General features: G+C 48.4%; 1 protein-coding gene across 2 annotated transcripts in view; it reads right to left on the bottom strand.

Moving 5' to 3' along the window:
* Nucleotides 1–22,957, bottom strand: part of FAT2 (FAT atypical cadherin 2) — a 78,540-nt gene that overhangs the window by 6,000 nt on the left and 49,583 nt on the right. Inside the window, exons 11-22 of one of the 2 annotated variants that reach the window (XM_050961496.1) lie at nucleotides 22,191–22,387; nucleotides 20,951–21,104; nucleotides 19,798–20,031; nucleotides 18,590–18,979; nucleotides 16,551–16,765; nucleotides 15,449–15,586; nucleotides 14,682–14,825; nucleotides 12,640–12,837; nucleotides 10,535–11,342; nucleotides 8,164–8,309; nucleotides 2,381–2,822; nucleotides 21–174 (exon numbers count right to left, since the gene is read on the bottom strand). In XM_050961496.1, the coding sequence (XP_050817453.1) occupies nucleotides 21–174; nucleotides 2,381–2,822; nucleotides 8,164–8,309; nucleotides 10,535–11,342; nucleotides 12,640–12,837; nucleotides 14,682–14,825; nucleotides 15,449–15,586; nucleotides 16,551–16,765; nucleotides 18,590–18,979; nucleotides 19,798–20,031; nucleotides 20,951–21,104; nucleotides 22,191–22,387 (3,220 nt within the window). The remainder of the gene's footprint in view (nucleotides 1–20; nucleotides 175–2,380; nucleotides 2,823–8,163; nucleotides 8,310–10,534; nucleotides 11,343–12,639; nucleotides 12,838–14,681; nucleotides 14,826–15,448; nucleotides 15,587–16,550; nucleotides 16,766–18,589; nucleotides 18,980–19,797; nucleotides 20,032–20,950; nucleotides 21,105–22,190; nucleotides 22,388–22,957) is intronic. The other variant, XM_050961497.1, reaches the window with a different exon arrangement.

The raw sequence follows: 22,957 nt of genomic DNA, 5'->3' as shown, positions 1-22,957 counted from the left end.
AAGCCATTCCTTGGCCTTACCTTTCCCCCAGATACCAATCTAGGCAGCGGCAGGTGTAGCCTGTTTCGGAGAGGAGGCAGGTGCCCCCATGCAAGCAGGGCTTGGATTCACACGGGCTGTCCCCCAGCTCACAGCGGTCGCCAGAAAACAGCACCGGGCAGATGCAAGTGTAACCTAGAGAGGGCAATAGAGAGCTGTGAGACTGCTGCACCAGCTAGGCGGGAACTGGTATTGGAGATGGAATCTGACACAGTGGGAATTAGTAGCGGGGGTGAACCTGGGGTTGAGGCTGCATGATAAGACACACCACAACCGCCCAGTGCCGAGCCTCTCCTGAATGCGCCATCTGAAGAGCATAGAGGTGTTGTCCTGTAACACTGGGGAAGCCAAAGTACAGCTCAAGTGAGGTCCTAAATGTAGCCGGTGGCCCTCTCCCTCCCCGGAGGGCAAAGCTGATCCACTGGCTGCAGATTTTTATGACTCTTTTAGACATGATGTCTAAAGATGATAGTCTTTAGCCCGCCCAGCGCCCAGCAAAAGGCCATGTGCTAGGCAGTTCCTGTCCAGACACGCTTTGTTCCACCTCCCCATGGGAGTTGTCATGTCCACAGCAGGAGAGAAAACCCAATGGGTTGGGTGGCTGAGGTTCTATTTTTCTGGTATCTGCCAAATCAAATTCTGATCCTGGGAACTGCAACCGCTCTGCTGAGCTCTTTCACACCATGCAATAGCAAGCTGGCTGGGGAAGTGCAGCCCCTCCACCCGGGAGCATCCTAGAAAAGTGCCTGGTTATGACCCACAAAATAAACGTCTCCATCCTCTGTGCATAGAGTAACTCAGGCAAGTTCCAGCTCACTTCCACGTCACTAGTAAAGACATGTGCACACACTCATACACATGGCAGGCACAACCATCCAGCCATGCTAACACAGATACATGTACGTTCAGTCTTATACATGTGCTCACACACAGTATCCCTGAGCGTGATCCTGTCACTTGCTGATTGGCATTATTGTGACATTTGCATGACATCCAAGCATATTTACACAAACACTTTCTTGCACAAACACACATGCCCTTGCACTCCAGCATACACACACCACACACTTGCACAAGCACATTTGCACATACGTGCACACGTCCACCTGTACACACATGCACCCTTTTGCAGGGTTGTACACTCATACACTCTGTGTCTGTGCACTTTACCTGGAACAAGTTCACCTGAGTTAAACAGCTGCCTAGCTGACAGGAATCTAAATCCTGTTGCCCGAGGGGGCAGGCAGGGAGGGAAGGAAGGAGGTGTGCTCTCAGCCCTTTGATTGCTGCTAACCCAATAGGGCGTGGGACTCTGCAGCAGACCTCAGGCAGAAAAACCAAAGCATCAATAAGCACAGACAGAGTTCAAAGGCTTCCCCTGTGCATGTCTCCCATCACCATGCAGCTGTATCAGAGCCGCCTCCAGATGCCCCCAAGAGAGGGGAATGGAAATCAGAGCAGGAAAGCCCAAGCATGGGCAGTGGCTGTCTCAAGGGACTCAGTGCTGTAATGTTATGCTATCCACATGAGTTCCTCTCACACTATGTTCACCCACAGAAATCAGAGCAAGATGTTCTGGAGAGGAAAGGTAGTGCAGTGGTTAGGGCGCTAGCCTGGGATTGGGAGACCCAACTTTAATCCCCAACTCTGCTACAGGTTTCCTGTGAGGCCTTGGTCAAGTTACTTAGTCTCTCTGTGTCTCAGTGCCCCATCTGTGAAATGGGGATGATAGCACTGCCCTGCCTCACAGGGGAGTTGTGAGGTTGATGAGGTGCACAGATAGATACACTCGTGTTTGTGACATGGATGAAATCCTGCTACAAATAACTGTTGGGCAACCAGGTTCAGATGAACTCAAGAATTGCAGGCATGAGCTTGTGTTAATGACTTTCACAGGTTCCCTCCCCGGCCCCCGGCAGTCACTTATAGGATGGGAACAAATCCACATCTCGGCTTCCCACAGTGTTTCCACTTTCCGGGAGCTGAAACGTCACGGGATGACCAGACCTCACGTTATTCCAGCTCCTTGAGGCTTTGTAAAAGCCTAAATGAAAATACAGCTGAACCCATGGCCCTTTGCTCACTCCACCCAGAAACAGCAGTGCATCCAGTCTGATCTGCCAAGAACTGTCTCATAATGCTTCCAATGTGTTGTTTCACTGATTGAGGACATTGCCCCCTGACAGTCTGCTGGGAGATGCAGCGCTGTGAAAAGCCAGAACTTCCCCTCCTCTGGGGCAGCCCCCTTAAATTGGCCTATTCAGCTCAGCTGTTTTCCATGCTCGCCTCCAGACTATTGATTTCTAAATGCCCAGAAAGTCACAGCGGGACATGCACGTACCTCCTCCGTGAGTCTCGGCACACATTCCCTCATTGAGGCAGGGGCTGCTGCTGCATGCACCGGTGTGTGGGCAGCACTGCTTTATCCCCACCTCCTCCACAATCCCCTTCGCCTGGCTGTCCCCAGGCAGGAGCATCACGTCTTCTCTGTCAATTCTGACAGCATCCAGGCAACCTCTAAACCCCTGAGTGACCCGCTGGGGCTGTCGGGACTGGATGATCCCCCCGAAGAGCAGATCTCTCCTGGAAGGGGAGATGCTGCAGGCCACGGGCAGCCGGAGAGATGTATTTCCCAAGCTGTCGATGAGCAAACGGAGGGATGTGCTTTTCACTTCCAGAAGGACCGAGTGCCACTCTCCGTCGCTCACAAAACGCAGGGAGGAAATGTTCCCATTGATATTGCCACGGCATCGGTGTCCAAGATGAGGCACCCCGTTAACGAGCTGCAAAACATGCCCAAACAGCCAGAATTAGCAGCGATGCAAACACCGTTGTGCCGCTGGGCTTTCAACGCTCCCTGCTTTCCTCCTTCCCCTTCTGTGCAAGGCAAGAGGCAAACACCTGGGATTTCCAGGACCCAAGAACATTCAGCCAATAGGACCATTCCACCAGCTAAACCTCTTGAGGTATTGTCTTGCGTTAGAAATGAAATGCCCATGGGACTGTCCATGGTGGGGGACGACTGTATATATCTTTTAAATTACAATGCGTCTCACTGCAGTTCGTGGTGGACTGAACTACCACCTTCACCATTAACTCTGCTCGCAGTCTCAGCAGGAAGCTGAAGAATTACATGAGCCTTGCAACCAAGAGTCTCCTCTTGCCAATTGGCAGGACAGTCTTGGGGGAAGCTGGAGTAGGTAGGTGCTGGCCTGGAGAAGGCAGCCGCCTTTCGCCAGGGCTAAACTTCGCACCCAAGAAGTCAAACCTACTTTAAAATTAGGTTTACATTGCTATTTTGGAAAACAACTAGTCCGTCTCCTCTTGCTCCCGCAGCTCGATCCCTGTCCTCTCCTGCAGCCCTTGACTGGTAGGTGGAGAGTGCTGCTCATGAGATGGCCTGTAAAGCCAGGAGCTGCGCTGCTCCATTTTTAGCAGGGGTTTCAAGCAGATTGTGCACTAATCAGCATAGCTGGGACAGTGCACAGAAGGACTCTGTGTCCTCCCCAGCAGCTAGATGGGAACTGCTTCTATAAATGATCATACTGGGCTGTGAGGTCTCTAGAGAGCTGCTCTAGGATCACCTCCTTCTACCTGCTGGACCATTCCAATCCTCAGTTACAATGAGGAGGAAGAGGGCAGGGCAGGAGAAAACCATTCTTAATGTGAACAAACCTAACGGCATTTCATTATTTCCTTTGTTTTTCGTTCTCTCTAGAAATGGCTCTGAACCAAAACCCAGCTCCTGTCACTTTTTCAGTCGGCCAAAGATACGTTGTTAGCTGCCCCCGGGACTCCTGTAATATGTAAGGTCAAATTCTGCTCTAACTTATACTTGCATCACCCTGTGGGTTCAGAGTGCACGCTAGGACAGGCGGGATTTAGTCCCTTCTGTTTCCCTTGGTAAAGAGTTGGGAGGTGGGAAGGAATCATCTCTGTGCTGTGATTCATCATGCTATAATAGGTATGATTTGGATAGTGGTAGCACCCACAAGCCACAACAGAGATCAGAGCCCCTCTGCGTGCTGTACATAGGCACAGTGAGACAATTACCATCCTAAGGCACTAACCATCTTCTGACCCCGAGTTCCACACTGTGCCCCAGACCACACCGCCATGTGGCAGCATGCAGAAGCTGCATGACTTTACTTCCCAGCTGCTTGCAGCCCCCACCTGCTGCATTGGGGTTTAATCTGGATCACCGTAGTGCTGGCATTCAGGATGCCTGTGCACAAGTGAACTCCATTTGCCAAGCGATTACTTGGTATCTTGTTACCGGCGTGGAAGCTGCCCGTGCTGGAGCTTCTCTCTTGGCATTAACGAGAAGTGCTGAACGAATCTAGGCATGCAAGACCAGCTGGCAGGGCTACATTGTAGGACCAGGTGAAGGAGGCGAAGAAGAAAGAAAGAGACCTGCTGTAGTCCCCAGCTTTTTATCAGCACATTGGAAACCAGGGCCAAAGCTGCTAATATCCTCTGCAATCCAATACTCCCTCTCTAGCCCCAGGGCCTGGGAATGACACAATCAGATCATTGATTACTAACCACACAAACGTCCTCTGAATTATAATGGAGGGGCAGTGGGGGAAAAATGCTGTCCATTGCCTGCGACTGCTCTTAAAAACTTTGGTGGGATAGTGAAAAGAGAGAGAAGCATGTAAATGTGGTTTCAGGCTGAATTCAGGTGAAAACTCCTCTTTTCTCCTACCCTATTGATTTGTAAGGGAGTGTCTTCTATAGAACCGAGGGGGCCATGAATAGGGAGAATGCACAGGTAGAATTTTAAACATTCATTTATCTATCTATCTATCCATCCTCAGACACCCCCCCACATCTATCTATCCCCAGACACCCCCTCTATCTAGCTATCCATCTATCTATCTAGATAAGGGGAAATCTGTTTTGGAAGGACTCGTAGAAGCTGGTGGATGATCCCCCCGAGTGAGTCTTGGGGGAGCTGTGTGTGTGAATCTCTGCACAGTGGGGTGAGAATATCAGAGAAGGGTTTGCCATTTTCCTTCTGTTTTAAATACAAGCTGAGCATCAGTAACTGGCTTGTTCAGATTCTGGGGACAAGTTAGGATTCAATGCCCCTGAAGCAAAAAGACACTCCTTTATGAGTCTCCTCCAGCTAGCCTGTCTTTTTGCTCCTCCTGGTTCACAAAGCCGTTTCAGCACGGGTGCAGTGCTCGGAGATCATGAGGACAAGGCAGGTATGTTCACCCTGGGAGGAATTTATTCCAAACACTGGAACTACAAACCCGAGACAATAAGCAAATAAATAACAGATCCTATTGACTTGTGCTTATTTGCCTAGTTTTGCAAAACTAAAAACTCGAGGGCACCCAGAGTTTCTCAGACAACACGTCCTGGCAATGTTTTGGTCCCTCCGATGCACTCCACAAACAGCGTGACAAAGAAATGAGTCAGAGGCACTGCTGCCCCTCCAGCTGCAGGGCAGACTTACCCACTGGACAGGCACAGCTGTCTATTTATAGCCAAATGACTGGGGCTTTGGACTCAGTCATTAACTAGCCTTTTGTCACGAGGTCGGGGTTGGCTAATAAGTTGTCTCTTTGGTTACTATGCAGGCCTCCTCCTCTTTTCCTCAGCACCTTCCTGAGGGCTAAGATCAGTTGAGGTGATTTTATTGACCAGTCTCTAAGCTGCTCCAAGACTTGGAGGCAAGGGGCTTCCAGTGGAGCATCCCTGGTTATGTGACTTTCTTGTTCCAAGCGCCTGCTGGAGCCTAACTCTGCCGGCCTTCAGGGCGAAGTCTGAGGCACCCCTTTTAGATCAGATGTGAGCTCCCTGAATGGTTTATTGGGGCTGTTTGGGGCAGTAGAGAGGGCGCTCCAGAGCTGTGCAAGGTGCAGAAGAGGGTACAAGAGCCTTCTGCAGCTTTCATGAGCCTGTGCAATGGTCAGGGGCAATGGGCAGATACAATCACAGTCCCTGCATTCACTGTGCTCAATGACTGGTGCAGGCTAGCACCAGTCTTGCTTCCCAGCCAGAAGAGCCAGCAGATCTGAGCAGCTGTGCAAGGTCACGCCCTCTAGCTGCTTGTTCAGCGAGCTCTTCCTCATGGCCAAGAAGGAATTCTGGCTGAGAAAATTCCTCCAGGGACTCCTGCTGGTAAGCAGACCCTTTCCGCATCTCCCCCAATGCTCTGCAGCCAATGGCTTACTGCCACCATGGGGCTCAGGGGTGGGGACTGTGTGAGCTGCCTCTTCTGAGCAGTTTGAAATGGACACTGTCATCTTAAAAACCATCCTCCTGTCTGAATGTTATTCCCCCACCAGTGTTCCAGCCATCCCCTATGATTGCTGTAGCTGCAAGAAATTAGAGAAGAAAAAACATATTTCCCTGTATTTTTTTCAGTTTGTTCATTTAACAGCACGTGGTGTATTGTCAGCACCACTGATTCCCCTGCTAGCCCATTTCCCTTGTTGTTTGTGGGGGTCTTTTATGCCAAAACAGCGGCAAGAAAAACATTTTACAATCGGAAAACACCAGAGAAATAGGCAGGGGATTCAGGGGCCGGAGAAGCACTTCACAGTATGTTAAACTCAGTTTAAAAAATGGAGTGGGTCCCTTTAAATGAGCATGGTGCTGTATTTAATTTATGTCGTAAGTCTAGATTACGCAGAGATAGGGTCAGGGGAGAAAACCCAGTAAGTCAATAAGTGAGTTATAAGATATGAAACTTAAATTAGGCCCATTATAATTAATGAGGCACAGACAGTAAAACCCTTTTCTGGAGGGCTCTTCGTTTCCTTCTGCTGCCAAGGTGGAAGGGAGCAGACACGTGCTCCTTTGAGTTCTTTATAGATTCAGCAAGTGCAGCCAAAGAAAGGGGAGAGATCAGATTAAGATGTTCCTGGTTCTGGCAGTTGTCCGGAATGACGAAACCCACTGCAGGAAACATAAGCTAAGAGGCCTGCAAGTTTAAGCTTGAATGGGTTATCCTCCCATTAACCCAGTAACAGTGAGATACTGGCTAAAGTTGCCTGGATTGTTCATAAAATAGTAAGTGATGTGAGAAGCCATTTTATAAGACTTCTGTCCTCAACTTCTCCCTGTCCGCCATTAAAACAAAGAGCCTTTAATCCATTGGTGTCCATCTGGACACCTCTCTGCATCTTTTTGGGTGGCCACTGGATCTGTGCTCAGCTCAGCCACTGAGGAAACTAGAAGAAGCAGCTGTTGTTTCCTGTGGTAAGTTAATGGGTAACACCATGTTTACGGGTTTCTGACTAATTCCCTGGCGGATAAATGGGGTTGGGTTGCTCACTTACAAGCTTGTGGGTTGGTGTTCACAGGCCCTCAAATGACCTGTTTGTGAGTCTGTAGGTACCATGGGCCAGATCCTCCGCGGATGTGAGTCCATTCAGCTCTGCTGAAGTCAGCGGAGCACTGTCAATTTGTATCAGCTGAGAATCTGGCTCCTCGTGCTCCCCGAGTGACTCCTGTGTGTATATGGGAACTCTGTGCGTATATCATCTGGAATTGTCTTCTGGGCTGTTCGGACTATTATTAGTTAGCGCGGTACCGTCGGGGTTGGGACCACATTGTACCTGGTGCTGTACGAACATATAAGGTGACATTTCGAAAGATGCTCAGCATCAGCTTAACTTGTGCTTTTGTTCAAGTCAGTGGGAATTTTTGCATTGGCTAAACAGGAGGAGAGCAGTTTTGAAAACATAACTGGTATGTAACAGTCCTTTCTCCAAGAAGCCAACAGTCAAATGGACATGATGTAACAGAAGGATGAAACAAACAAGGAGGGGTAAAGGAAGAGAGGTAGTAGCATTAGGCAGCTTTAGCACAGACTAGCTGCGTGCACAATCTGTCGGTGCAAAAAACCCATCTCAAGCAGTCATGCTGAAATTACGTGTCATGCTGTAATCATGTGTCACCCGCCTAGGTGAACATACCAAGTTGCACAGTACCCAGGTTACCAACGAGTCTTCACAACATGGTATTTTAGTATGGCTTACACCTACACATAGGTGGGTATTTCTTTGTTCAGTCTGTTCCTTCCTTTAGTGATATTTCCCAGTGCACATGCAATGGAACTGTTCCTTAATGCAGAAATAAATCCTTAGATATTACAAACCCTACCTCCAGAACAGCAGTGTTGGTCCCGTTGATGAAGAGCAGAACACCGTGCAGCTGGTGCGTTTTCAGGCGGAACTGCATCTGCCAGTCCCCTCTCTCCTGGTGATGGTACCTGATGTAGCTGTGTCCACTGAATCTCACAGCCGTGCCTAGAAATATAACCAGGCCAGGTGGATCATCTGAAAACAGTCTGAGATTCTGGATTGTGGTCAACCTACGGCATCCAGTGCTTTCCCCAGCCCTGTGCTTTCCCCTATTTCAGGCACCGTAACTCCAGCCTGACCTGAAGGAGTCCTTGCTGCCCTCAGTCGCTACATAGCTCTGCCAGTGAAGCTCGTGAGGACCTGCAGTGCCCCCTGTCTATTCACATTTTGAGCCTCCCCAACAGCTCTTCCACCATAATGACCTGCAGCCCAGTCCTGACCTGCAGCAGCCCTCCTATTCCTGTCCTGAGAGTTCACTAACTCTTATCAGTGCACTTCAGTCCTGAGCTGCAGCTTCTCTTGATATTTCTCACCTAGAACATGTGGCTCTGCCTAGGCAGCTCAGGCCTGTCCTGCAGCATCCCCAGACATTCCTGTTAGGGGGCTGCAAACAGCTTTGCCAGGACAGCTCATCCCAACCTTCCAACCCCTGCTATTCCATGGGCAATGTGGAAATACAGTGGATTCCACTTATTAGTAACCCTCTGGTCAGCAGCAAAAAGTTGCTATTACCCTGTAGTTACTAATAAGCAGAAGGCAGGTTTGCAGGGCTGCAGCCAGGACAGAAGCACTGGGCCATGCCTTCCCTGGCTGCAGCCCGGATGCTGGGACTTTCTATGGGGAACAGAGGCGCTGGGGACCCCTGGGGCTGCACAATGCTTCTCCCTGCACTCTTTGGGGCAGAGCATGCCTCTGCACTTCTTTCTCTGTGTGTAATTCCCCAACAGGGCACAGCCTGGAGAGGCATCTGCCCTGCCAAGAACTTCCCCTCCCAGCCCAAAGCACCTTATGTCATGAGCATTGCTATGCAAGCAGGTTTGCTGGGCTGCAGTCCCAGAAGGAAGCAATGGGACGGGCTGAGCACCAGCCACAGGTTGGTTTGCAGGGTTGTCGCCAGAGAAGGCAGGTCCCAGCACTTCCTTCCCCGGCTGCAGCTTCCCTCCCAAACCTGGGCTGCAGCTGGGGCCAGGCTTCTGAAAAACGTCGGTAATCAGCAGCAAACCATTGCCAGGACCCGAATCCCATTAACATTAAAGTCAATGGGATGGGACTGGTGCCTGGCAAAATGTTGCTGTTAACAGGAAGTTGTCAATAGCCGGTATAGTAGGAAGAGGGCCTGAAACATGAGGCCTTGTATTAGAGGCCTGGTAGGAGGCCTGAGGCCTGGGCTAAAGTAATGGCCAAAACTTGCTGATATAAAGCTAAGTTAAGTTGTGAGCAAGAGGCAGGCCCTGCTCATAGAATCTGGCAAGAACAGGGTTGATATTGCAGAAACACACATTCCTAAGTAGTGCCAGACATAAGAATATACACGCAAACACATTCCAGAAAGGTGGTACCAGAACACCTCAATACCAGCACATTCCCCAAACATAACAGGAACACGCTGACCCATCCTAAAGATAAGGTCAGGATGACAGCATGATGAATAGAGATGTTTTGATCATTACTTTAGTCTCAGGCTTCGTACCAGGCCTCTAATACAAGGTCTTATGTTTCCGGCCCTCTTCCTACTATAGCCGGGTTGCTGCTAAGTGGATGCTACTGTACCTAAAATATGAATACAAATTCTTTGGCTTAATTTGAAGCACTGGAATGGGATAGCTAGGGAGGTGGCGGAATCTCTTTCCTTACAGGTTTTTAAGGTCAGGCTTGACAAAGCCCTGGCTGGGATGATTTATTTGGGGATTGGTCCTGCTTTGAGCCGGGGGTTGGACTAGATGACTGAGGTCCTGTCCAGACCTGATATTCTATGATTCTATTATTTGAATTCACCACTTTTAACTAGTCTGTGTTTTGCTGGGCACAGGAGCAAAGCATGGGAACCCAAGGATCGAAGTTCTACCCGTAGAGCCCAGACCATTTTGCTCCACATATGAGTGACTGTACTCTCATCGGGGCAACAGAGATCCTGTTATTATTTAATGACACATGATAAGAGCTTAGCATTATCCAGTGGAATTCTTCCTATAGGCCAGATGGAATTTAAAACTCAAGGATGCTAGGTCTGGCCCTGAAAGCGAAGCCAGCATGGCCAGTTAATGGACCAGTGTAATTGCATGAGAACTCCCTGAGTTTCACAATGTGCTGAAGGGATAATCCCCCATGCTAGAGGCTGGCATTGCTTTCCCAAGGGGGAGAATTCAAGAGCAATAAGGAGGATTTCTCACCATTGCAAGAACAAATTTGCTCCAAGCTGTGCCGGGGCGTGAGAACGCTGAGTCGGGCAGTGCTGTAGGTGGACACCATGCTTGGATCCAGCTGAATTGTCTCCTTGCAGACACGCCGGGCACAAGCTGGCCCATGACATGGCACGTGAATGGCCTTCTTCAACTGGAGCCCCACCTGCTGGTCCATCTCCCCAGCCAACAGAGAAATCTTGTTTGCTAGGACGCGGGGCTCATAGAAGGCACCAGGGGACTCTCCGACGGCCAAGAGGAGCTCCACGCCGTTAGAGGCTGCCGTGGGCTGTAGGCTGGCCATGTGGATGTTCTGACGTCTTGTGACCAGGGTGTTTCCCAGAAACCTCTGCAAGTTGCGCCAGTGGTCACCCACAAACTCCTCAGGGGAGAGGTGCTGGAAGTGTAACACCACGGCCTTGTCCAGTGCCTCCTGGCTGAAACACCACACATGGACGTTGATGGTGGTGGTGGTTTTGAATGTGCCATCGCTGACAGACACATTCAGGGTGTAGTGGCCATGGGGAAGCTTCTCGCCAGCGATGATTTTGCCATCTGTTGTCCCCACTGAGAAGCGCCCCTCTTGGGGTACTTCTGCTGCCAAGGTGTACACCAGGGTGTCATGGGGGTCTCGATCCGTGGCATGGATCTTGCCGAGAACACCGCCTCGGAAGGCGCTCTCGTTCGTAGTGATGAATACCTCCAGGGGCAACGCCGAAGGCGCATATTGGCTCGGCTCGCTCACCTGGATGTTTACAAAGGCAGAGGATGAAAGAGGAGGGATGCCGCTGTCCGAGACCTGTCAAGGAAAACAAAAGGACCCATTACAGGCCTGTGCTGAGTTACATTGGCACTGCACCCAGGCTGAGGATCAAGAGGAGGTGCCACTGCTTGTGTTTGAGGTGCTAGGCCTGCTTTCCACGCTGCACTGTTGACACACCTCAATCCTGATCTATCCAGTTTCCTATTTCCCCCCCCCCCCACTGGCCCACCCACTCCTTGTCTCTGCAGCTGAAGCAAAAGTCCTGAGAGACTAGGAGTGTATGCAGGGCCAACGGGGTGGCGGGGAAAGCCGGTACAAGCTTTTGCGCTACACAGAGCTCATCTATAGTCCAGGACTGTGTCTCCAATACCTTGGGATGGACATGGCTACGATGCTTCATATTTCTTTCTCATATCACCTCTCAATCCTTCTTTCTTCAAGCTATATATAGTCCTAGGCTCTGGTTCTGCACCACTGAATCAATGAGACCTTTGCTATTGATTTCAGTAAGAGCCTGATCACGCTCTCTAATCTTGTTACCTCTTCTCATTCTATGGGTGGAACAGTGGATTAGTGCATCTCTGGAGACTGTGGCTTATATTCTTCATTATTTACCAGGCAATATGATTTTGCTGGATCTCATCTGACTCCCCAACTTTGTGCGCATCACAACACCTCCATGTAGTTTTGGAAAATTGTCAGTTTGGGCTCAGCAGAGCTCCAGAAGTGGCAGGAGGCACGGGGGGAGCTGGGTGTGGAGCCCAGGGGTAGAATAGCATTGAGCATTGCAGCACAGGGTTGGGGTGCACTAGCAGGGCTGTGGGGATGAGGCCTGCTCAGGCATTTTAACTTGCAAATAAAAAAATAATTTCCCGACCCTGTTGATTTGTTCCCCCAGTTTCAGTTCAGGCTGAAAACAAGCTATTTTCCCCTGATTTGTTTACTTGATGCGAGCATGAATAGAAGGGAAGAGCTCCTTGCTAGAGTACTTAGGTGAAGCTTTCAGGAACAGACGTGAGTCTCTCCCGAAGTGGAAGGTCTCTGAACTATATCGGGGAAAGCATCATACAGGGTCAGTTGCACCGCAGAGGTTCCCATGACTACACCAGCAGGTTTTATTGCTGGAAAAGCTGGCCCTAGTTTTGTGCAGACACAGCTCTTGGGAAGTGAGCTCTACAGACGGATCCAGGCTTCAAAATTTGGATCTGGATCCAAACTTCCCAAAGATTGGAGTTGCTTCTATCTGGACTTTTGGATGTAATTTCCATTGCCTTCATTGTTACTGTATAGGCCTTGGTGAATTCATATCCTAAAAGGGAAAGGCAGGATCTACCTGGACCTGTAGGAGATACTGCTCTTTTGTTCTTCTATCCAGAACAGACGAGGTCACCAGCAGACCATCCTGGGTGACATCAAAGGCTTTCCCGTCATTTCCCTCGGTGATCTGGAAAGAATATGGCGGCCCATTCTCAGGGGAGTCTCTGTCGCTCATGACCAGCTGCAGGACACTTGTGCCAGCTGGGGCTACCTCCTGAAATATGGGAGAAAAGGGGTTGAGCAAAGTGACGGAAGACACCTGGCCAAGATAAGGCTGGAATTTCTCTGCCTCTAGGGTTGCTGTTCGATTGTGGCACTGAAAAGGCACAGGGTGGTTATGGTGATGTGAGCAGACACCTATGGAAACATAAGGGGAAACAACCAGCAGCTCGGGCATGGTTTTGTTACCTCCGTTTTTACATTCCAAATAACTGTTACTACAACTCCTGTAATGGCAACTCCACTTGTGCTATGGGAAGAACAGTGAGCAGGGCTGGACGCAAGGCTGCAGCTAACTGCTGAAAATCCATGTAACTCTCTGACTTGCTGTTGTTCCTTGTAACTTTGGGAGGAGGTAGAAACCTCCCCTGCCTCCTGGGGAATTAACTCTCCCTGGGCTTTCATTGGTTTGGCCCTTTATGTGAATCTTGTCGTTCAGCATTGGCTCTCTTAGTCTCTCCGACAGCCCAGGGCATGGCAGTTCTCAAGGTTTTCACTGGAGTCAGTTGGGCAGGTTCAATAGACTGTAGAGCAGTGGTGGGCAACCTGCTGCCCATGGGTGCACATGGCCCATCAGGGTAATCCGCTTGCAGGCCGCAAGAGAGTTTGTTTACACCGACCGTCTGCAGCTCCCAGTGGCTACGGTTTGCTGTTCCCGTCCACTGGGAGCTGCAGATGGCTGTGCCTGTGGATGGTCAATGGAAACAAACTGTCTTGGGGCCCACCAGTGGATTACCCTGATCCCACTACGTTGCCCACCACTGCTGTAGAGCCGTCAGGGACCATTGTGCTCATCTATTCTGTCCTCCTGCATAACCCAGGCCATAGATTTCACCCTGGGCATTCCTGCATCTAGCCCAACTACCAATGGCTAAAACTGCCTTCTTGATTTAAAGACTCCAAGTAATGGAGCATTTACAGCATCTCGAGGTAAGGGTCCAATGGTTAATTAACTTCACTGTTAAAAATGTGCATCGTATTTCCTGTTTGAACTTTGCTGACTTCCACTTTGTAACAGCTCTATCTACTTTACTGAGTTGGAGTATTTGCGACTTCAGTAACTTATATATAATTATATCTATCTATCTATCTATCTATCTATCTATCTATCTATCTATCTATCTGTCTATCTATCTATCTTTCTAAAAATAATAATAATGGGCCTGATCTTGGAACAAGAACCTGTCAAACCTCAGAATGATAGCTGGGAATTCTTAAGTAATCAAAATAATTAATTCATAATCTATAGATACAACTTCCAGTCATTGGCTTTTGCTGTGCCTTTGTTAGAAAGATTAAAGAGCCCTCTACTATCAGATGTCTTCTGCCTGAGTAGGTATTTATAAGCCATGATTAAATTGCCTCTTAACTTTCTCTTTGATAACTAAATAGACTAGACCAGTTCACCAGACCACAAATCAGACTTGTAGTTCTTAAACTGTTCCTATTATACCCATCACCATACACCCCAAATTACCCAAAGCATTGGACAGTTTTTAACCAGGGAATCCAGGTTATCTAGGGCAAGAAAATGCCTTCATAATTACATGTGACCAAATTGTAGGTGTAGTGGTGCGGGAGGGCACAGCCTGCTTAAGGACCAGGAAGAAGTGCAGGGCCTGGCCTCTTGCCATGTAGACCAAAGAGGACAGGGAGGAGGGTGCTGCAGGGCAGGACCCCAGGGCCATTAGTTCATCATGTCACAAACACAAAGCAGAATCTTCCTTCACAGCTAACCGCCACCCCCAGCCCTGGTGTAATTCATTTAGGGTCCCTTAGGTGTCCTGAAATGAAAGAGAGGCAACACAGTGTCTCCGCTGAGCAGAGGCTCTGTCTTACCTGCACCACCACACTGTAATTGAGCTGGAAGAACCTGGGCGGGTTGTCGTTGACGTCCGTCACCCGGACGCGCACTGCAACGTCGCTGAACAGTGCGGGCTGGCCGCTGTCTGTGGCTCGGACCGTCAGGGTATAGCTGGGAATCTAGACGGTGTATGGCATGCATTGATTATTGGGAGAAGCGGAAGGAAGCCTGGGATTCGTGTCCCGATGTTGTATTCTCCCCATGTGCAGGCTTATTTAAGAGCACAGGGTAATGGGCAGTTTAATGATAATCACACTTAGCCCTTCTCTGGAGCTTTCCATCCGTATGTCTCAAAGTGCTTCACCAAGAAAGTAAATATTATTGACCCCTGTTTGCAAGTGGACAAACTTAGTCACAAAGATGGGAACTGATTGGCTGAAGATCACACAGGAGGCTAGTGGCTTAGCCAGGCAGAGAACTTAGGTCTCCTGGCTCCTAGTCAGGTGTGCTAACCATTACACCATACTCTCTCTGCTTTAGCCCAGCCCCCCAGCACATGTGTTCCTGGCCCTTCAGCAATATCTTGGGTCCAAAGGTTTCATGTGCATGGCAACTGATTACCTTGGCCTGCTGAGTGAGATGTTTTAAATGGATCATTCCAAACCTGGCTGACAGATGAGCACTGTGTGCTTCCCCAGTCTTCTTCAGCCTCTTCCTGGTGGTGTGACATAACATTGTTTTCTAACTCACCCATCTACAGCATCAAGCCTTAGGTGGCCCTTATCTTAGGACTGTAACTCACCTCCTCCCGGTCCAGGTGCTTGGCAATGCAGATCTGTCCGCTCTTGGGATGGATGGTGAAGTGTTCCAGGAGGTTCCCTCCCACAATGGAGTATGTGATCTGATTGTTCATTGCCCCATCCAGGTCATCAGCTGACACCTATTGGGGGAGCGATAAGAAGCGGGGTGCTCCTGAATAAATGTCTCCTGTTTCAGAGACAATGTCTTGCTGGTTGTTTGAGGGTGGGAGGTTCTGACTAAGGCATGAGAGGGGAAGACGGACTGTTTGCTTTTGGTACAAGGCTTAAGAGTACCTTGGAGAAGCCAAGGGTAGGAACAGAGAAAACTCTGCAAGGCCACTCCACTATCTTCCTTCAAATCATAGAATCATAGAAGATTAGGGTTGGAAGAGACCTTAGGAAGTTATCTAGTGCAACCCCCTGCTCAAAGCAGGACCAACCCCAACTAAATCATCCCAGCCAGGGCATTGTCAAGCCGAGCCTTAAAAACCTCTAAGAATGGAGATTCCACCACCTCCCTAGGTAACCCATTCCAGTGCTTCACCACTCTCCTAGTGAAATAGTTTTTCCTAATATCCAACCTAGACCTCCCCTATTGCAACTTGAGACCATTACTCCTTGTTCTGTCATCTGCCACCACTGAGAACAGTCTAGATCCATCCTCTTTGGAACTCCCTTTCAGGTAGTTGAAAGCAGCTATCAAATCCCCCCTCATTCTTTTCTTCTGCAGACTAAATAATCCCAGTTCCCTCAGCCTCTCCTCATAAGTCCCTCCTTAAAACTCACCTTTGCCATGGTGCCTACAAAACACTCAACAATAGCCTTGCAGTCAGTGTGCTGGGACCACTACTTTTCACACAGTTGTAACAGTTTTACTCTTGTCTTGTGCTTCTCGCTCCTGGCCCCGCACTTTCTGGATCCACCTGTTGTCTCTGGTAATACAGTTAGCCTGTAAGCTCTGTGGGGCAGGGATCTTCTAATCAATGTGTGTGTACAGCGTCAACCCCTGACTGAGACCTCTAGGCTCTACCACAATGTGAATGAGAATGTGGGTGGATACCTGGCTTTAGGCTGCTAAGCAAGAGTTGTTCCATTCTGTCTTACCGTAAGGATAGTTTCCCCAACAGCTGCATCCTCGCGGATTTCGGTGATGTAAGAATCCTGGGTGAACTTTGGCATGTTATCATTGATGTCGGTGATATTAATCACCACCATGGTGATGTCACTGAGAGAAGCAGAGCCCTTCCTTGTGCCCTCAACAGATAAGTAATACTCATGGCTCACTTCAAAATCCAGGCTCCCGCTAACGTACAAGATACCTGTATATGTGTACAGACAGCAAAGACAGGAGATCCTTTGAATGCAGGACATGTAATGTCTTACAGAGACCCCCAGATCAATCAAGGAGACAACAACCAAACCATCGGAAGATAAAGCCATGGTGGCTACACCTCTATTCTATCATACCAGGCCACTAAAAATTGTGAAGTCACATAAAATGAGCTTTAATCAGACAGACTCTTTTCATAACTAGCCCAACTCTGTCAAATGCATGAAGAAGTAAAATATCCTTTCACTGCATAACAGCTTCTGGATTCGTATGTGGAAAAGATCAGATCTGGGACAATATAAACCAATAGCACCTTGCGGTAAAGTAGAAAGATACATAAGGTGATAAGGTTAGGTTATGGTGAAACCAGAACATGATAGGTATTCCATCAAAAGTGCCATGTCCAGGAAAGAAAAGGTGCTTGTCGAAGCCTATGTGGACATATGAGGGACAATCGGCAGATGGGTATCAGCTGGAGATTGCCAGCTGTCCCCCTTTGAAAGTGGTGGCATGAGAGTCTGGGTTTGTCTGTGGGTATACAAGCAGAAGGGTAGGGTATGTCTCTGTGTATTGGCAAGAAACCGAGGTCTACAGGAAAGCAAAGAGGGAGATGGAATGTTGCCATGTACTCGAATCAAGTCATCATGAGATTATTACCAAAATCCCATATTAACTTTTCACTAGGAATTATTCTGCTCCAAGTCTATTAGGATGGACGTTCTGAAGAAGTGATCTTTGTGGAAAAGTTAGCGAGAGGACTGGGGCTGGGACGATAGAGATAAGGACAGCATCTTGGATTGGGATGATCTAGTGAAGGGCTGAAGGCCTCCATTGTCACACTGAAGTGGCTATCTCAGGGAATATGACATTGTTCTTGCAATAGGCAGCCTTTATCATCTTTTTGGGTAAACAATATGGCGCATTACGCTAGCTCGTCAGGGCTGACTTAGCACCTGCTGCATGAGTAATAATCCCATTTTTATCCATGCTCATTGAATAGCTACCTATTGTAGCACTCTCTGCTCTGTCAGATTCCTTGTGGGATCAGGATGGAGTGTTTTTCCTCCAGTACCAAACAACAAGGGAACAAAACCATCCTGAGCATTCAGAGTGGAAAAATCTTCACTCTCTGTTCTATGTTTATCCATCATCCCCCAGAAGCGTGATTCAAAGCCCACTGAAGTCAATAGGAGTCTTTCTGTTAACTTCAATGGACTTTGGATTGTTCCCTCAGAGAATCTGGTGTCTGTATTTAGGGTAGCGGAGAATTACATATCCCTCCCTCCTCACAAATCATACTCCGTATCTGGGCAAGAAAGAGCACAGGGCTGAGCGTAGGGGATGGGGAATAGGGGTGGGGAGCCATCGAGCGGGGAAAGACGAGAGAAGCTATTTTAAAATATGAAACATGGTTTTAAAAAAGCACTTGGGGAGAGAGGGAGGAAAAATGTTAAATGAAGGCAGGGAAGATAAGAGGGGAGAGAGAGAGAAAGATCAAAGGGGAGGGAAGGGGAGAGAGAGATGGGAATGAAAGAAGATAAGAAAAGACCTCCAGAGAAAGATAAGGGTGTGTGTGTGGAAGGGAGGATGAGGGGGGAAAAGAAAGTATTAAGAATCATGAGAAGGGGCTAGAATAAAAGAGGGAAGTCAGGTAAAGAGCTTATGGAATGCAAACAAACGACATGAATTACCATATGAAGGAGAAAGGGAGAAGCAGCATGAGGCAGACAGAGAGAAACCACGAAAATGGCCACTGACTAGGATGGTGTCACTGCCAGTCCAGCAGGACGTGCCGTGGAACAAGATCTTCTACCTGTGTTTGAGTTGATTCGGAATTTCCCATGATCATTCCCATTCATGATTTCGTACTTGATCTCCGTGTTCTCAGCGCCGTCCCTGGTCAGCGCGGACAGGCGGAGGACCTCAGTGCCCACAGCCACGTCTTCCGTGACCATGGCCACATATTCGGTGCTCAGGAAAACCGGCAGGTATTCAGTCAGATCCACCACAGAGACAGTGACGGTGGTGAGAGCAGAGAGGGGGCGCGGGGAGCCCCGGTCTGTTGCACAAACCGTCAGCTCAAACGCTGAAATATGAGTGTCCTTTAGGGGCTTCTCTAGCCGGATTATCCCAGTAGTCTCCTCAATTGAAAAGTATCCATCAGCTAAGTCAGTGAGAGAATAGATCACTTCTGCATTGCAGCCTGGAAGGATAACGGGGCAGACTGGATTAATCACAGGGCAGCACTGACATGGGTTCATAGTTTATAATCAGTAGAACTACGCATACCCAAATGAACTTAAACCCAAGAAAGACACTGAGTCTTTTGGTTGCATTTAAGTCCCAGTTCACGTGTGCATCCATCCAATGTGGAGCCAACCTTTTATCCATCCCTGCAGCCATCCATCAGATATTTGTCTCTGATATGCTGTTCCTCCCTAGTTTTTGAGATTCTAGTCTCACATATACAATCACCACTGTAAAAAAAACCTTCACAGAGGAGCTCTTCCAGGAGCCTTATTCAGGGCTCAGGAAACTCAGGGTCACAAGAAAAATCCAGCAATTTCCCGAAGATCATTTTCATTTCTCTTCCCTCGCCTTCTCTTCCTCCCACCCCATTTATATGCCTTCCTCACTACTGCCATTGGCTTCCATTCTCCATCAGCAGTGATATTTGCATCCAGCAGCTCTGCAGTGCTCCCGCAAATACTGGCCCAATGAGAAAGAGGCCAGTAAAGACTGGAACTTCAGTCTTCTACCTGGTTGTGCATAATGCTACCTCTAAGTTACTAAGATGCCCTCAGCTGGTATCTTCTGCAGTTTACGCACTTATCAAGTTTCCTATAGGGTCTTCAAGGTCTTCCAGAATGTGCAAGCAACGAGGAGATTGGCTCAAAGAGCCAGACACCTTTGCACCAAGTCACAGCCGTCTATGCCCTTTGCTGCATTCCTTCCCTTTATTTTGAGAAATTCTATCCATGACGTAAAAGAACTCCAGCTAGAAATCCCGTTCTGACTCACCTTCGTCGAGATCCCTGGCAGAGACTACTGCAATGGGTGTCTTCATTGTGGTGTTATCAAAGACAGCTACGGCAAAATGACTGGGAAAGAACCTTGGAGCGTTGTCGTTCGCATCCTCTATGACTAGGGTTATATCTGCCTGGCAGGAACGGCCTCCACCATCTGTTGCCTTGGCGACAAGATGGTACGTAGGTTTCTGCTCCCGGTCTAGAGGTGCAGAAGTGGTCAGCTCCCCTAGTGAAATAAGAAGAGATGGCAACGGCTGCAATCTAAGAGAATTTTGGTAAAGAGGGCTATATGACACACTCTGTCAATGCACAAGCCTTGGGAGACAGCAAACTTGGGTTCAAAACCTAGCTCCGGCCCAGTTAGCAGCAAGAAAAAGCCCATCCCAGTGCTATAAGCTATTCCAATATCAATCTCTGCCTTTGCACAGGAGTGGCCCAGAACAGATAGGACGCTGCGCAAGGGAAGTTTGCACAGGATGTGTCTGAGCTGTTATAAACTGCACTTTGATAGCAAGATCTCAGTCTTCGCAAACATTGAGTTAATCACCCCCCAGGCAGATAAGTTTTCTCTCTCTTTTAGAGATGGGGAAACTGAGACCCAGGGAGATGAAATCTTGCCAAAGGTCATGCAGAAAGACCTTGCTACAGCTTCGAATGGAACCCATGTCTCTTCATAGAATCATAGACTATCAGGGTTGGAAGGGACCTCAGGAGGTCATCTAGTCCAACCCCCTGCTCAAAGCTCTTGGTTCATTCCTGCCCCCTAAAATCCACCTTCTCCTCTTATGCCTGGCTGTAGACTGTAACTTTAGTCCTTCCCCTTCCCCAAGCACTAAAAACCCACCCGGGTAACTCCAAACATTTTTAAAGGAAGTCAGTGACAAGAGCAGTCAGTTAACTCAAGAAAAGAACCAGTATTCTAAAGATATTGCAATAAATGAAGGAGGCTCCCTGTTTGCCCTTTCCTGCTACCTTGACAGAGCTGAAATTAAAGGCTTTTTTGTTTATTCAACAAGAGATAAGGGGCAGGCAGCACCAGGGAGCCTCCTCTGCAGCTGCAACTGATCTCCGAACTGAGTGGGTGGGGAAGAGAACATAAACCCGCTGTTCTCTGCCAACTGCCATATGGCAGGTGAAGGTCTTACCTGTCTGTGGATCCAGTCTGAACTCCTCGGCACCAGGACCGTGCAGACTATACGTTATCTGCGCATTGCTGCCAACATCAGAGTCAGTGGCTGATATTTTCAAAATGAAAAACCCAGGGAGTGCATCTTCAGAGACTTTCCTGGGGTAGAGAATCTGGAAAGGAGAGAAGTTACCGCGCTCAGATGTGCCTGGAGTCATTCTGTGTACAGGACATGCACGCTCCAGCCAACATAACAAAACTTTATGGCTAGATGTTGTGATTTCAAATAAAGGAGCAGGGAGCTGGTAAAAAGAAGGCTGACATTGTCCAGGCTTCTCCTGCTTTTCTCCCACCTCTTCTCCAAGCAGATGGAAATGGGGAGGCCATGTCTATGGCAATTTGAGTGGGTTATTATTGTCTTTGTGAACCTTTAGCAGAGTTTTCTGAAACACAAGGCTATCAGATTTGCCAGTGAATTGGGTCCTGCAGCTTCAGCTGCAGCAGTCTCCTTCAGGTTTCACTGCTGCTTCCATTTGATATAAAGGGAAATCTGTTTTATGATATATGTGTGGGTGTGTATTACAGTGCTCATAACCAGTGGTAGAATGATAGGCCTGGGGACTCAATCCACTATGCACAGATCAATGTGCCTCTATGTGGCTGGTCAGTGTTCTGTGCCAGAGGGACCACCTCTGGTGGGAGAGGATAATTTAATGTCTGCTCCTTGGTCTCTTTGCTGAGAGTGCCTCAAGATTGTTAATAAGCATCTGTGTCTTTTGTGATGAGGAAGCCTGCCCACTGGAAACTGGGCTGAGGTCAGCAAACTCATTTCACAGAGGCTATTGAACATCGCTTGGAGAGTAACAACTTTTGGTCATTCCCAACGTGAGCTTGATTCATACCAGTGACCTAGAGGTCACTACTGCCAAACCCCTTAGCTGTCCCCTGTGATGGACATCCTTTAGCCTAACAGGAGACCTGGCTTGTCGATTTTCATTCCCCTACCCAGAAATCTTCCCCCACCCTTTGCCTCTATATGTTATCCGTCACACTGCTCGTGTTGTAACCCACAGCTACCTTACTCATCTGGAGTCTGGGTCTGATCCTCTAGTTACCATGTTGCTTAATTAAAAGATGGTGAGTATGGTCAAAGTAATAAGGAGATAGCTCTGCACAAGAATTACAACAAGATCAAGCCACGTTCACTTTGCCAGCTCTGTCATCAGTTCCACTTCCATTGCCTTTTCCCCTCGCCTTACCTGCTTGCATTCAGGGTTGTTGTCATTGATATCGAGGACAAAAATCTCCACTTCCGTGATGGCCTGAAATTTCCCATCAGACGCTGTGACCTTGAGGAGATATTTCTCTATACTTTCCCTGTCGAGAGGCTTCTTGGAAATGATTTTCCAGTCTTCCTTAACCTGTTTAACACTGAACTGTCCTAACATGTCTCCTTCTGGAAAGATACAGAAGACAGAGTGAGTAAATACAGTGTCCAGCGAGCACTGAAAGTGTGAAGGGACAGGGGTTGGGGACAGCTATGCTGCTTGTCTCCTGTACCACCTCACCCACTCCATGCAACCTGCTGCAGAACTTGCATGTGTTAGAAGCAGCTGTAAGGAAAAATGGGCAGGAATGTCCTATTGGCTCCATCTGAGGCCTCTAACTCCTCCCCACTGCACTTTAAGCCCCAGGAAATACCATTTATGCCTCAGTCATTGGTTCCTTAAATATTACATGAGCTACTTGGGGGGAGAACAAGTTGTTTTCAAAAAGTTATTTTCAAGAGCTTTGAAATGTCCCAGCGATATACCCATGAGCCAGCACAAAAGCACGTATTGTATCCCATTTCCAAAAGTCCGTCCATCTCTTTCTCACTCTCCAAACACAATAGAATTATATGTGGCGAAAGAGACCTGGAAGCTACACATACATAGAAATGCAAACACTGATTATTCATTATTGCAGTGCAAGAAAAGATTTTTTTTAAATGTACTAGTGCAACTGATCTCCTGTAGCTACTTTT

Source organism: Gopherus flavomarginatus, chromosome 7 (genome assembly GCF_025201925.1).
Source record: "Gopherus flavomarginatus isolate rGopFla2 chromosome 7, rGopFla2.mat.asm, whole genome shotgun sequence".
NCBI classification, from domain to species: domain Eukaryota; kingdom Metazoa; phylum Chordata; order Testudines; family Testudinidae; genus Gopherus; species Gopherus flavomarginatus.
The sequence above is the reverse complement of the archived record's forward strand: the minus strand, read 5'-3'. Positions and strand labels throughout refer to the sequence as shown.